This window comes from Canis lupus, chromosome 1, assembly GCF_011100685.1.
Source record: "Canis lupus familiaris isolate Mischka breed German Shepherd chromosome 1, alternate assembly UU_Cfam_GSD_1.0, whole genome shotgun sequence".
In the NCBI taxonomy this organism is placed as follows: Eukaryota; Metazoa; Chordata; class Mammalia; order Carnivora; family Canidae; genus Canis; species Canis lupus.
In genome coordinates, this window is record NC_049222.1 from 117,961,166 (window position 1) to 117,975,723 (window position 14,558).

Consider the following 14,558-nt stretch of genomic DNA (forward strand, 5'->3'; position numbering starts at 1 on the left):
AGGCCTGTGTCTCGGGGCTCCTGGAGCACAGCCCAGTGCATCCTAGGTACTCGGGGGGAAGCGTCCCTCGGGGGACCGAGCTCCCATTCCTTTGCCTACGGTGACTGTGCTTACGGTCGTGCTGGACGGGGCCACGGTCACCCAGGAGCGGTGCTGTCGCCAGTCCCCTCGCCTAGACTCCACCTCTGGGCTCTCTCCCTGCCACGTGCTCGCCTTCTCCCCTCAGGGTGTCAAGATCTCTCCTACCTCTAGCAGCCCCGCATGCTGCCTCCCCCTTCACGGGTGTCTCACTTGGTTCCACTTGCTCACTCTCTGCTGCTGCTTCGGTGGGGCCGACCCTGGAGGCTGAAGTCCCAGGTCCCCCCCTCACACCCGTCTCTCCAGCTGCTGGTGACTGCCTTGACACTCCTCCCACCTCCGCACACCCCACCCCTTCCTCAGCATGCGCCTCTGTGATGGGACCCCAGGCTTCTCCCCCTCCTCACCACAGCCCCCCATGGCCTCCGTTCTGCCTCTGCAGTGGCTCCCACATCTGTCTCTGGCTGCCCCACTCTGCAGAGCCCCAGGGATCCCCAGTAGCCTCTACATCATCCTCCAAACCCACTCCCTTCCACTGTCCCATTAGTGTGTTTCCTTCTCCCTGGGCAACGTGGCGAGCCCTGGACTCCCTGTCCTTCCCTGCCCCCAGCGCCTTCCGGCTCACGAGCCATCTTACTCCAACCAACTCTTATTTCACTGGAAAAGCCAGGCCTGCTCTCTGGCCTCAAGGCCTTTACACAGGCTTTGCCGCCTTTTCCCCTCTTGCCCCAGTAGCTCATTCTTTAGGTCTCAGCTCACATCTCTCTTCCAGGGAGCCCATTCTGCCCCCCAGCCCATTTCCCCAGCACAGCCCTGAGCTCCCCCGACTTCACCCTCAACCACTCTGGTCTCCCTGAGCCCCGTAGAAGCTGGGATTATTCCACATAGTTGGCCACCAGCAGGGACTCGGGATAGGAGTCCCTGCTCAGCAAAATAGTTGAGGTCATTTCTGCAACCTTCACCTGTCCCCATACTCGTCTGAAGCTAGGTGGGACATGGGATGGAGGTGTGGGAGAGCAATCCTATCCCAGATTCACCTGGGCTGGGAGAGTGCCCATATACTCTGTGACCAATCAATCACTTGCTCCCCACCCTGCCCCAAGACACCCATGGACCTTCTGGACTAGGGGCAATGAAAAGGGGGCAGGGCTAGGTGGTGGCTGCCCCACCTGAGGGTAAACTTCCCCTTGGAGTACACCAAAATTCCTAGCACGGCTGTTATTTAGTGCTTTCCTAGTCCAGAGTCAAGCAACATTATGGCAGCACCTGACAGCCTAGAGGGAAGAAGGGGGCACGGACTCTATCCCCACCTTGGGAGATCCCAGTAGGAATACCCACAGGGGCTGGGGAAGCACCCTCCTGGGTGGGTAGGATTTGCATCAAGGTGGAGCATAAACATGACATTCAAAGCCCTGCTTGGGGAAGAGGAGGGAATGGGGCAGGTGGCTGGCTCCACGAGGACAGGGCAGGGCTGGGGTGGCATGGGGGGAGGAAGATGGAGAGCACATGAACTTGACTGGCTGAACTGTGAGCTGGGAGGCTCCTCACCCACTCCAGTCCTTGGAATGTGCATTTTCCTCCACCCCTCCAGATGCTGCCCCAAGGACACAGCTTTGAGATAACAGTGTGGCATTAGATGGTGTATGTCACTGAACCCAGTTAAGGCCCTGATTTAACTTTCAAGATTTGGTAGATGGGTGCAGAGATCTAATCTTGCAACCCAAAGATAAGCCTTGAAAAGTTTCCTTGCTTAAGGATGCCACCTACCAACTTGAAAAGGCCACCTGTCTCCTTTCTGCCCTCTGCATAATGGAGGCGGTTTCTGATTGCACTTGAGAAGCTCCCAAGGAGTTAGTGAAACGAGACATAGGGAGGGGGGCATCCAGGAGAACATTCGAGTTGGTGGGCTCGGCTACTGTGCTGGTTGGCTGCAGCTGTTTCTGCGCTCCACCCTGAGAAGGCTCCAGCCAGGATTTGATGTGAGGGCCATAGAAGCAAACCAAAGCACCCAAGAGCTCAGAATCATAAAGTCTGTCCTCAAGAGCAACACCCAAAGTTCAGGTGGTTGGACTGTTCAGTATGCAACGGGGAGTCCTAGATGGTTGTAAATGGGGAGCGTGCACTAATACAGCTGGGATTTCAGACAGATCCCCTCGGCTGCCACAGGAAGGGTGGATCATGAGGGGAGATTAGGGCTGAGAGCCTAGGAGAGGCAGCAGCCAGGGAAGGGTGAGGAAAAGCCTCCAAGAACTATATTCTTGGCTTCTAGCTGCCTTCTACCACCTGTTCCCCAAGGGCCCTGGTCTTTGCAACTGCTCAAAGACTGTCTACTCCAGCCATGTCTATCCTGGGAAAATGAAGAGCAGGGAACTGCTGCGGAACACAGAACAAACCAGCGCTGGCCAGTTTCCCCGCCTGCCTACCTGGCTTCAAAGCCAGAATGAGGGCCTCTAGAACCCAGGGAGCACGGTATCAGTAGATAGTTCCAGAGAGAGATGGAGGCAGAACCAACGTTCCAAATACTGTTTACTTCACTGAAACCGGGAGGCAGGGAAAGGGTATGTGAATTTCTGGGGGGCACCAAGCCTAGGAGTGCACGTTGACGACGGCTACGTAGAGGGCCAGGGTGCTGAGGGCCAGCAGCCCTGTCACCACTGCCCGGGCCAGCAGTGCTGTCCAGCTGCCCAGGGAACAGAGGTGGACGAAGGTCCTGTGGGGAAACATCGCAATGAGAGAAGAACAGATAATCTACCCCTACACAGACCCAACCTCAAACCCCACCCAGCTCACTCCATGACAAAGGCCTTGTAGACGCTGAGGAACATCAGGAGGAGGACCGCTGGCCGAAAAGTGTGGTACAGGTCGTAGCGTGTTATCATCCAGACCTGGGCAGATGCGACGATGTAATGGACCTGCAGGGAGGCAGGAAGTCAGGGCAGGCCTCGGGGGAGAGCACAGCCAGCAGCAATGGGGTGTGCGGGGCAGCAGGACTGCGTACCAGACTGATGTTGGAGTCAATGCTCATCTGGATGTACTTCCAGTCAAACTCAATGCCCCGGGCTCCAACCCAGAGAGGGATGCAGCTGAGGAAGGCAAAGGGAGGGATTCTCCAGCACCCAAACACCCTCAGCACCCAGAATCTGAGCCCCTGCCCTCCAGCACCTCCCTAGAACCCAGGTGCCCTTTCTCGGGGATGTGGGCGCCAGGCTGCTGCACACACCGGGACATAATGAGCTCGGCGGTGGCCCAGCCCAGGGCAGCAACCATGATCTTGTACTCCCCCTTGCCTGCGTTCCGGGACATGACAAGGTTGAGGCCGATCAGGTCCGCCACATCCACGCTGGCCTTCATGAACTCCTGTGGGTCGGGTTGACGCGCGAGTGAGTACGGGGGCCAGGGGGCCCCGCTCCTGCACTCCCGCCCCTTGCCCCACTCACCCCGATGAAGTCATAGATGCCGCCTTCCCAGGTGGGAAAAAAAGTGGCCAGGAACAGCATCTGAGAACAGAAAACAGAGGTCGCTGCAGGGGGACGGGAATCACCCAAGGGGAATGTGGAGGCGGAGGGTGGGGCTCGGGGGGCCCTTGTGGCGCGGGACGGCCAGAAGGGGGGCGAGAGTACAGGGCCGGGGTCAGCGCGGAGGTGCGGGGCTAGGCACCCCAGCGGTGGAGGCAGCACCGGGTTCGCGCCTCCCACGAGTCCTACGACGCTGCGCCGCCCGGCGGAGTTTCCTCGACTTCACTACAGAGCTACTAGCGGTGGCTCGGAGACCTCGGGGCCCCTCCCGGTCCCCCCTCCCGGAGCACGTCTCCCAGGGGGGTTCCCGGGGCGCGGGGCCTCACCTTGCACAGCTGCACGAAGAGGTAGGTGACGCCGGCCTGCACGCACTTCCAGAAGGCGTTGTACTCCGACCTGCAGGAGCGGGCGGTGAGCCGAGCCCGGGCCCGCGCCCTCCCGCCCGCGGCCGCCCCGCACTCACAGGCCGCTGCACTTGTAGGTGATGAAGTACGGGAAGTAGGCCAGGGCGAAGCAGTTCCCGAAGTGGAACAGGGTCATGGCGCCGGCCGCCCGGCCCGCCGGAGCGCGGTCTCCGCCTCCGCCGCCTGGCGCCCGAGCCGGGCCTGGCGCCCGCTGCCTCCGCCGCGACCCGCGCGGCCTTCTGGGAGCGGGGGCCCGGCCGGCGCCGGCGCGCTGACGTCACGGCCCGCGGCCGCCCCGCCCCCCGAGTCTGCGCGGCCCCAGTGCGCCGGCGCGGAGCCAGGCTGGGGCTGGGGGCGGGGCTGGGGGCGGGGCTGGGGCGGGGCTGGGGGCGGGGCTGTGCGGGCGCCCGCGCCCCCCGTGGGACCGGCGCAGCGACACGGGCGCGGCTGGGAGCACTCTGCGTTTTTATTTCACAGCGGGGCGCCCTCCCGCCCCGGGGGAGGCGAGGGCGGGAACGGGGGGCACGAGTTCCGGCCCGGGAGCCCAGGGGAGCGGAGGGGGGCCGTCCTGCGTCACTGGTCACGGTTGAACATGTAGCGGAGGAGGTCCACCACCCGGTGACTGTAGCCGAACTCGTTGTCGTACCTGGGGAGCGGGGCGGCGGGTCAGGGCCCCCCTCCGGACCGCTCCTGGTCCGCACCCCCCCTCCCCCCGCGGACCCCAACCACCTCACCAGGAAATGAGCTTCACGAAGCTGTTGTTGAGCGCGATGCCGGCGTTAGCGTCGAAGATGGACGAGTGGGTGTTGCCCACAAAGTCCGTGGACACGACCTGGGCGTCCGAATTTCAAAGATGAGTGTGGGCGCGGAGCAAGGACCTCCAGGAGCCCAGGCTCCGGCTCTTAGGCACCTGGCCATCGCTTCACCTACAGTGTCTGGGAGCCCGCTGTGTCCAGGTTCTGGGGGCCCAGGAGGAAGGCACGCGGGGGCTTGGCCTGCGGCCAAAGGACGAAGAGCACAAACACCCTGAGGCTGCAGCAGTCCCGTCCCGGTGAGCATGCAGGCATTCGTCCTTACGGCCGGCCAGCAAGGCCCCCTGGGAGGCTGGGTCTGGAGGTCTAGTGCCCGAGGTGGAAGGAGCTACAGCACAGGCCCCCCACCCAACCCCGGGGTTGGCCCTAGTGTGGTGTCGGCCACAGAGGAAGGTTTTCAGCAGTGGATGGGGATGTGATCTGATTTCCTTAAGAGAGCCTGGTGAGAGTGGACCTGTAGGAGCTAAAGCAGAGACAGCACCAAAGGTGGAAGCGCAGAGATGGCGCGACCGGGAGCAAATGCATGGTGACAGCCGTTCTTCACAGGGAAGGCGCCTGGCCTGGCCTACCCTGACCGATTGTTGAAAAGTGGGAGCCACTGTCTTGTTCCTGAGGCACCCATTGAGCAGCTGCCGCTGTGCCAGGCCCCGGGGAGATGGCTGGAGCCACGGAGCCCCCAAGTCCCTGCTTTCCTGTGGTGCACATGCTAGCGGCGCCAACGCTGACCGTGAAAGGGAACTTCAAGTAAGAGGGTCAGAAGGAGAATATGTCACTGAGGACAGAAGCTGAAATAGGGACTTGGAGCAGCTGAGGGCCGACTGCTTGGCCACCGGGAAGAAAAGCTATTCAGACCAAAGGAGCAGCAAGTGCAAAGACCCTGAGGTGGGAAGAGCAGCCCTCCAGACCTCCCCAGCCCTGCAGCCCCTATCTTGATACGACGTGAGCAGCTCTTTGGCAACAGGGGAATTCCTCCCCAGAGGGCTCTTCCCACGGTCCCCCACCTCAGCCCCTACCTCATCCTCGGTGTAGGCAAGGATGCCAGCGAGGGGCCCCTTGGCTGCCGCTTTGATGGCCTCTTTGATGGCCTCGTATGGGGTGGGCTGGGCCAGGCGGCAGGTCAGGTCCACAACAGATACGTCTGGGGTTGGCACCCGGAACGCCATTCCTGTCAGCTTCCTGGAAAATCCCACATTAGGGGTGGGAGTCAGAACCCAGGACTTCTCCATCCATCCCATGTAGTCTCTACTTTCCCCTCAAGGATTGGGGGCCAGTCCAGTCCTCCTGGGGGCGTATCCCAACCCTGGTTGCAGCTTTCTGCCTTCATACCCTTTGAGGTCTGGGATGACTTTGCCAACAGCCTTGGCAGCCCCCGTGGAGGCTGGGATGATGTTCTGGTGGGCGCCCCGGCCATCTCGCCAGGCCTTCTTTGATGGCCCGTCCACAGTCTTCTGGGTGGCAGTATAGGAATGAACTGTGGTCTTGGGGAAGAAGAAGGCCGAGCTGAGCCCTTCCTCCTCCTAAGCTCCCAGGCCTGAGGTGGTGACCTGGGTGGGGAAGTCCACAGACCCCGGGAGGGCCAGGTACAGGCCAGGGGCCAGCCTGTCTGGAGGTCGCACAGTATTTTAAGAGACTTCACCACTTGGCTCCTCCCCCCGAAACCGTCTCTCTCCCTCTTAACCCCTCACGCTAAGCCAATCCTGGGAAGAGGTGGAGTTTCCCTGCCACCCCTCCTGTCAGCCTCTGTCCCAGCTCACCATCAGCCCTTCCACGATCCCAAATCGCTCATGGATGACCTTGGCAAGGGGCGCCAGGCAGTTGGTGGTGCAGGATGCATTGCTGAAACGGGCCACGTGTGCAAGGGCAGTGTGAGGTGAGTCGCAGAACAACAAGTCCTGCACCCTCACCTCTCTCGGGTTATGCACACAGGCCTGGTCTTGTGGACGTCAGGATGGGGAGGAGGGGGATCACTGGGGGTGCCCTTCAGGCTGAGGGGAGGTGCTGGAGGTACAGCTGGGGACGCTCCCCAAGCATGTTCCCTGGGAGTCCTGCTGTTCTAACCGGGAGTTTTAGGGAAACGGTGACATGACGGCATCAAGGCTTTGGGAAAGGAGATGTGAAGCAGCACCGGGGGTCTACTGGGAGCGGGGGTGAAGAGGGGGAGGCTGGCATGTCCTCTGGGTGCCACTCACACCCTTAAGAAGGGTGCTGCCCATTACCTGACGACTTTCATGGAGGCAGGATCATAGCTCTTCTCGTTTACCCCCATGACAAACATGGGTGCATCCGGTGAGGGTGCGGAGATGACCACACGCAAGGCGCCTGCCTCGATGTGGCCCTAGAGGAGGAGCACAGGTGGCAGGGGGTGCTTTGAGGGCCGCCTCCACACCCCCTACCCCCGCCCAGGTGTCTGGGCACCTGTCCCCCACTTACTGAAGCTTCCTCTAAGGACAGGTACACGCCTGTGGACTCCACCACAAAGGGGTTCCCGACAGACTTCCAGGGAATGTCTCGGGGCTGCTTGCTGTGGAGGGGTGGCAGCGCCTGAGCCGGGCTCTTCCAGCGCGGCCCTGCCTTACAGGCATGGCCTTCACTGCTCGAAGGCCAACCGGAGGCCTTCTTACCCGGCCTGTACCCTCCCACTCCCACAGTAGCCCCAGCACCTCACCAGCCCTCCCGCCCCACAAGTAGAAGCTGAAACCCGCGCCCCCCGCCCCCCCGCCCCTGCCGTGGCTGTGCCAGAGGGACCTGGCCGGGGCGCATGCACAGGTGCGTGGGAAAGTCTCGGGCCGAGGGGTCCAGCCGAGGCTGCTAACTTCTATATTTAGAAAGGGAACCTCCCATTACAGGTTCGGGGGTCCCATTTTTTTATTTTTAATTTTTTTGTTATCTTAAAAGTTTATATTTGAAGCATATTAAACATCTAACCCGATTGCTTTTGATTTACAGATTCTAAACCTATCTTTAAATGGAAGGAAGGACTGGGTGATGGGCACGGGGTGTTATGCTAGATGTTGGCAAATTGAACTCCAATAAAAATAAATAAATAAATAAATGGGAAAAAAAACCAACCAACCAAACAAAAAATAAAATAAATGGAAGGAAGGGTATTACTATCAGTGTGAACCGTGTGACATGGGTACTCGGCAGCATTGCCCGAGTGTCAGAGGTCTGGTTTAGGGTCTCCAGAGGTGACTGGCACGGTTGGGACAACATGGAAAGGCAGGGGGTCCCCATCAGGACCTGGGGTTTTATTCAGGGGGGATGGGATGCCGTTGGAGGATTTAAGTAGGGGAGTCACCAAGTCCAGTTGATGTTTTTAAAAGGCCCCTGTGGCTGCTGTGTAAGAACCGAGCGGAAACGGTTGGTGCCGTTTCCTGGGAAGGGACATGAATAGGTTTGGGGGTTGAAGGAGAATCAGAAGTTGAGCGTTAAACATATTGAGTTGCTACGCCTGTGAGAAAGCATGTGAATGTGTGTTAAATAAAAAGTAGTTTGAGTAGAGTGGGACACCTTTCTAGATTAGTGCTTTTGAACCATTTTAGGGGTCGGGGACTTCTCGGAAACCCCTCTCTGCCCAGTACCCAGGGGCATGCGTGCACACAGTTTGGGGGATCCTGGCCCCCATGTGAGAGGTTGGAGTCCCGTTCTAGTCCTCTCTACAGCTCCTGCATAGATATGCTGCGGGCACGAGTCCGAGAGCTGCCCTTACCACTGGAAGACGCTGATCTCCTGGTTGTCTACCACCAGCTTTCCGTTCCTGTGCTCCACGCTCCCCTTGTACCGGCCGTGGGTGGAGTCATATTTAAACATGTACACCTGCGGGTGACAGGATGGCTCCCAGTCTTGGGTGGCAAGGGTAGAGGAGTGAGCATCCCTAGGGAGTCCCCCCTCCATGAAGGTTCCACATGGCATCTGGGAGCCTTCCACGGAGCTCTCCTCCCCACTCCCTTCCCAGCTCTACCTTCTGCCTGCTGCTCACCATATATTCTGGGTCAATGAATGGGTCATTCACTGCCACCACTTTAACACCCTTCTGTATGCAGGCGCGTAGCACCAGGCGACCGATGCGTCCAAATCTGTCCAGGGACAAGGGTGGCGGGGGCGGTGCTCAGAGTCCTCGCCAGCAGGCAGAGGAGGGATGGGAGAGAAAGGGCTAACTGGAGGTGCGCTCTAGGGGGTTGGGTGGGACTCCCAGAGGCGGCGGCACAGTGCAGGCACTGTCTTCTCTTGCCCACATGTCCTCTCCGGCCCCTTAATGCTTTTCCTGCTTCCTCTACCCATCCATCCCACCCTCCTCTTCCTGACCCTGGAGCTGGGAGGATCTTGTAGAACTTCAGGTCAGATTATGTCACTTGGCTTGAAAAGCTCCTCGGCTCTAACTCCGTAAAGTCAGGTCCAGACTGCTTCCCACGGCCTGCTAGGCCCCCTGCCAGCTTCCCCCTCCTTCCCCTTGGCTCCCTTGCTTGCTCCCCACACAGATTCCTGCCTGTTCCGAGCGCACTGAGCTGCCCCCACCTCTGAGCTGGCTACCCCGCTCCTCGCCGCTAATTGCACCCGACTCCCGTTCTACTCATGTCACTGGACTGTCGCGTGCCTTATTTGATTGTTGTCTTCCCGGCAGAATGTGAGCTCTCTGAGGGCGGAGCCCCGTCTACCCCTTCCCTGTGCTTCCTAAGGGTCGGCAGAATGACAGCGCTGATGGTGAGAAGTGGGGGGATGCCCCGGGCAGCAGCCAGAGGGAAGGCTGGGCCCTCGGGCCGGGGCCAGCTCACCCATTGATGCCCACGGTCAGCTTCTGACCCACAGGAGCCTTCTTAGGTTGAGGAAGAGGCGGGGGTTCCTCCTTGACTGGCTCAGGTTTGGGCTCCGGCTCTGGCTCAGGCTGGGGCTCCCGCTCTGCCTCAACTTTGGGCTCTGGCGGAGGTGGTGCTCTGGTCACTGTTGGGGATCGGGTGGGGACAATGAACTGCATCGTCACAGTGGGAGGGAATGAGCCATTTTGGCCACCCGGAACCCCTTGCTGTGGTGGCCGACCACCTGGCTCAGTGTTTCCCCAACCTACACGATGCACCCAGTGAGCAGGGGGTGGGCTTGCTTTAAAACACCAATGCTACGGATGCCTGGGTGGCTCAGTGGTTGAACGTTTGCCTTTGGCTCAGGTCGTGATCCCAGGGTCCTGGGATCGAGTCCCATGTCGGGCTCCCCGCAGGGAGCCTGCTTCTCCTAATGCCTGTGTCTCTGCCTCTCTCATGAATTTATTCTCATGAATAAATAAATAAATAAATAAATACTTAACCCCCCCCCCCCCCACCAATGCCAGGGACCCTTCCCTGGAGAGTCTAACTCAGTCCACGTTTTTAACAATCACACGTGGGGATGATATTGTCTGTGCCTCAGTTTCCTGCTCTGGCAAATGACGATGATAGTACTTCTGAGAGTCACTATGATGATTGAGTGAGGTGATGCATGTAATGCTATTGAGAGAGTCTAGGAAACAGTCCACTTAAATGAGTATTTCAAAGATCATTTCCCAAACTCATCTGATAATTGCTTTAGCCCAGCGGACCCCAAGCTGTTAGGATAAGAACCGCAGGGCAGGCCTCTTCCTGGGGAAATCTGACTCAGTAGGTCTACACTGAGGCCCAGGAATCCTGGTTCTAAAAGCACTCCAGGTGATCCACAGAGGATAACTCTGGTGATCCACAGAGGCAATACAGGGGTATCATCACATGAAACGAGTGGAAATCCACGCCAGCTTCCACCTCTCCAAAGGTACACACTTCCACTCCCGTCCTGCATCTGAAGCCCCCCACTACTCGGAGGCGTGCTAGCAGGGCTGTAGACTAGGGCTTGGGGGTGGGAGGGAGACACAGAGGCACCAGTCTGGGGGCCTGGCCCGCAGAGGGTTTCCAGCTGGGAATCAGGCCTGACTATCACCCCTGCTCAGCCACCTGCCAGCTGTGTAGTCTTGAGCAAGTCAGGGACCTCTCTGGCCTGTTAACTGGTGCCACATCTGAGCTGGCTGGGGGCCACTATCAAAGGCTCAGATCTCACCCCCCAATAGGTGCTGACCTCAGCAGAGGGAGGAAGTTGCTGCTAAGAGTGGTTGAGAGGAAAAGGAAGACAGAGAGGTTGGGAGAAGAGCTGGAGGAGGAAGGTGGCCTGCTGCACTCGGCGCCAGAGTCAAGGGCACTGGGAGGTGCTGGGGCTAGGAGCCGGGGCCACCCGGCCTCTGGGTCTCCCTGACCTCGACGGGCTGCCGCAGACTATGTGGCCTGAGCCTGGACTGTGGGTTTCCTGTGGCAACACCAGTTCTTCATTTGTGGCAGTGACCCTGTGGTTTTGGTGACCCTAGGATGTTTGCATTTCTGGGGGCTCTGCTTCCACTATCAGGAAAGGGGCGAGATCTGTTCATGTGGGTTGAGTGGGAATCTGAGCCCACCCCCCGACCTTTCAAAAGAAAACAGCTGGTTCTCCTCTCCCACCTTCTCCCAGGCTCCCCCCGCCTCGTCCAGGGGTGGGGTGCGCTGGCTGGAGGAAAGCTGCTGCACTGGGAAGGAAGAGCCTGAAGGAGCTTCAGTGATGAAGCATCACCTGGTAGGTGAAACAAGGGCCCGGCGCGCTCTCCTAATTAGGCAGCCGCTCCCATTTCCTGGGCGCAGCCACGGGCTAGGCGCTGCCCGCGCTCCCGGGGCGCCAGGGCTGTAAGGCATGTGCTATAAATCCACCTTGCGGAGGGGAAACCGAGGCCCGAGGTCACAGAGCGGGTGCCGGGCAGGGAGGAGGTTCGCAGCCCGCAGCAGAGAACCTGCTTCCTGGGGGGCCCTCCCACCGCCCCCGACCCTGGCGTCCCGCCCACCCGGGCCCGAGGCCAGTGCGGAGGAGGCCGCGAGGGAATGCGGCGTGGCCTCGGCCTGGGTTCACCGGCTGGGGCGTGTGCGCCCCTCGGGCTGGATGCGGTGGGGCCGCCCGGGGTGGGGGGTGGGGGGGCTCGGGTCGGTGGCTCCTCGGCGCTGAGTCCCAGGGCAGCGGCTTGCGCTCGCTCGGTGGCCGCGGCGAGTGGGGACAGTGAACACACCGGCCTCCCCAGGGGTTGGGAGGCTGCGGGGAGCGCAGGCCGGCGCCCAAGAGGAGCCTGTCCCCCCCTTGCCTCGGTCCACCGCCTAGGGCGCCAAGGCCTGGGGGGACCCGGGGACGGACAGGGGCAGGGAGGAAGGGCAGGGGGAGGGACGGAGGGGGGCGCCTTGGCCGCCTCCCGCCCCCTCCCTCGTGCACGCGCGCCGCAGGGGGCCTCACCACCCTGCCTCCCCTTTCCCAGGTGGCCCCGCCGCCTCCCTCACCAGGGCACGGCTGTCGCAGCAGCTGGACAACGGTGACATTGGTGAGGACGATGTCGCGTTTCGACATGGCCTAAGGTTTCATGGCCTAGCCGCCTGGGCACCCGCCGCGATGTTACACTGCGGCGCCCGGTGCCCCGGGCTAGTGGCGCAAGCTTCTCGCCGCGACGTCACAGTGCCCGGTGATGTCACAGAGGCGGTGGCGAAGCGCGTGACGTCCGCATGCCTTGCCCCAGCGTCCCGAGGCCACCACTGGCGTCTAGCATAGAATCCAGCTTTGTACCCTGGTCCTCAAAGCCCTCTCCTGTCCCCCCCTTCTCCCTGGGCGCCCTGCCTGTGCTGCCCCTTGACCCCCCTGCCCCACCCGGGGGGTTAGCTACCCTAGCTGCTTCCTCTGGCCCGAAAAGCCCTGCCCTGTCCTTGCTCCCCACGTCCTGGTTTCCCTCAGGTGCCACCCTTTCAGAGGGACCCTCCTAGTGCCCTGTAAAGTGCTCTCCTCCCTCAGTCACTGTCGCTCGGGCCCTCACCCCTCCATCTACTCCCCTCCCAGGAAGCCTCCTCTGACTTCCCTTCCTGGGTTAGGTGCTCCAATGTGCAAAGCTACTACATGCTCTACATTTTTAGTTGCCTCACAGCATCTGTCTCTCTCTAGAAAGCCATCCTGTTCACTCGTTTTCTTGCCAGTTGTCTGTGCCCACCACACCGTACGCTGCAGAGTGGCGGAGAGCTCGTGTCCCTTCGCTTTTCTATCCCATTGACTAGAAGAAGGTTTGGGACCTACAGGGTGCTCGCTCAATCAGTGCCAGAACCGAACACATCAATATCGCCTCCTCCCATTTCTTCGGATTCCCAATCTTGAATTTAAGTGACCTCCAGGCCAGATCCCCTCAGTGCACCCCGTTCTTCTCATGTAGTTTGTCATGATCTAGTTATTGATCTACTTGCTGTGTCGCTGTTCACCACAGGGCCTCCGCCGCTGCCTAGAACCGTGACTGGCACACAGCAGCTTCGGGGGACCAACAGGACAGATGCCTCCTTTTAACGCGCTGAGGGTGGGGGCTCATTTGCACATCTGTGATTCACAGGCACCTTCACCTGCAGGGCTGGCTGACACACAGCTGTGACCAAGAGTTAGGGGGTGGAGGGGTTTGGGCTGGGAAGGAGTCGTCATCCCAGATAGAGGTGTAAAGCAAGAAGGGGCACAATGACATAACCTCTTCCTTCCCCAAGCCTTCATGGGAACTCAGTTTGCCAAGCACCTGCAATGGGACAGGCGAGGGTGAGGCTCTCCTGCTTGGGTGGCCCGGAGAGGTGGAACTGAAAAGAAATCGGGGTGTACCGATGGGGAATTTCAGTGACCCAAGACCAAAATGCAGGTATTAAGTAAACAAAGAGGGGGGGACAAACTTAACACATATGATGGGGGAGGGGATGCGGGGTGTGGAAGGTCACATGAATAAAGCCAGGACTGGAAGGGGGTTGGTTTTGTACGGCTTTACAAGAATAGGAAAAGCTAGACGCAATTGAAAATTTTCTTAGAAGATATAAAGGATCCACACTGGTGCAAAAGAAATGGCAAATCCGAGTAGGCCAACAAGAGAAGAACCGGAGTTAAGATCTATCCTCCCCGAGGCTGATTCAGGTCCGGATGACTTTATGGGCAGGATCTGCCAAAGCATCGGGGGCAGGTGTTTGCCAGCCCGCAGGAGCTGGTGCAGGTCCTAACCCGAGCGGGGAAGCTGGGTGGCAGCCTGGTGGCAGCTCGGTGGCAGCTCAGTGCTCGAGCCCCTGCCCACTGGCCAGAACACTTCCTGGGAGTGCCTGCTCAGGGCGGCCTGGACCCTGGGCCCTGGAAACCTCCCCCGCTCCCTCCCTGTGGGAAAGCAGCAGGCTCCCATTACCCAAACCAGCGGAACAGCCACGGAAGGACAACTCCAGGCCAGTCTCTTGTGGGGACAGATGCCAAAGTCCTGAATCAAATAGTGGCCAGTGGGCATGGGACGGACAGAGATGGGGATGAGGGAGACGGTGGGATGGCAGAGAGAGTGGTGGGCAGAGCCTTTCGGGAGGAGAACCACCCCCCAATCTCAGGTGGATTTGGAGTCTGCAGCTCACGGCCCACCCCTCCCCACCCTGCAATCTCCTGGCAGGGACAACTCCCTCATTTAGGTGCTGGACGAGGCCAGGGGAGCCACACCTGAGGTTGCCCAGGGATTTGACTTTGTCCCTGGAGCATGAGACAGGAAAACAGATTTAATGAGCCCCAGCTTGGAGAGGTGGCATGCTTAGTCACCCTCTATAGGCAGTGTCTAGGAAAGACAGAGGCTCCCGGGTCTCTGGCCTGGGTGTCCAGGACCCGGTGGGGGGGAAGTGTGGGGCCTCCGAGGGAAGCGGGCCTGCTCGCTCTCATTT

The 14,558-nt window shown here is 60.0% G+C and overlaps 2 protein-coding genes and 1 long non-coding RNA gene across 4 annotated transcripts; 1 reads left to right on the top strand and 2 right to left on the bottom strand.

The window, feature by feature from the left end:
* Positions 1 to 2,586: 2,586 nt before the first annotated feature.
* TMEM147 (transmembrane protein 147) lies at positions 2,587 to 4,228 on the bottom strand. The gene is made up of 7 exons (XM_038525679.1): positions 4,057 to 4,228; positions 3,920 to 3,989; positions 3,516 to 3,575; positions 3,299 to 3,435; positions 3,077 to 3,161; positions 2,869 to 2,990; positions 2,587 to 2,788 (listed from the first exon to the last, which is right to left on the bottom strand). Exons 1-7 carry the CDS (start codon positions 4,131 to 4,133, stop codon positions 2,665 to 2,667), a joined length of 675 nt encoding a protein of 224 aa, XP_038381607.1. The 5' UTR covers positions 4,134 to 4,228; the 3' UTR covers positions 2,587 to 2,664.
* Positions 4,229 to 4,390: 162 nt separating this feature from the next.
* Positions 4,391 to 7,862, top strand: LOC119869726. Its single transcript, XR_005354755.1, has 2 exons — positions 4,391 to 5,048; positions 5,356 to 7,862. It is a non-coding gene; the product is annotated as an uncharacterized LOC119869726 (long non-coding RNA).
* Positions 4,446 to 12,307, bottom strand: GAPDHS (glyceraldehyde-3-phosphate dehydrogenase, spermatogenic). Of its 2 annotated transcripts, XM_038529331.1 has the most exons (11): positions 12,150 to 12,307; positions 9,582 to 9,747; positions 8,789 to 8,885; positions 8,519 to 8,625; positions 7,240 to 7,330; positions 7,026 to 7,144; positions 6,564 to 6,645; positions 6,136 to 6,287; positions 5,823 to 5,985; positions 4,732 to 4,829; positions 4,446 to 4,643 (listed from the first exon to the last, which is right to left on the bottom strand). In XM_038529331.1, exons 1-11 carry the CDS (start codon positions 12,214 to 12,216, stop codon positions 4,571 to 4,573), a joined length of 1,215 nt encoding a protein of 404 aa, XP_038385259.1. In that variant the 5' UTR covers positions 12,217 to 12,307; the 3' UTR covers positions 4,446 to 4,570. The 2 variants fall into 2 exon arrangements, with proteins under 2 accessions (XP_038385259.1, XP_038385260.1); XM_038529332.1 differs by lacking the exons at positions 4,446 to 4,643; positions 4,732 to 4,829 and adding an exon at positions 4,867 to 4,992.
* Between the last annotated feature and the right edge of the window lie 2,251 nt (positions 12,308 to 14,558).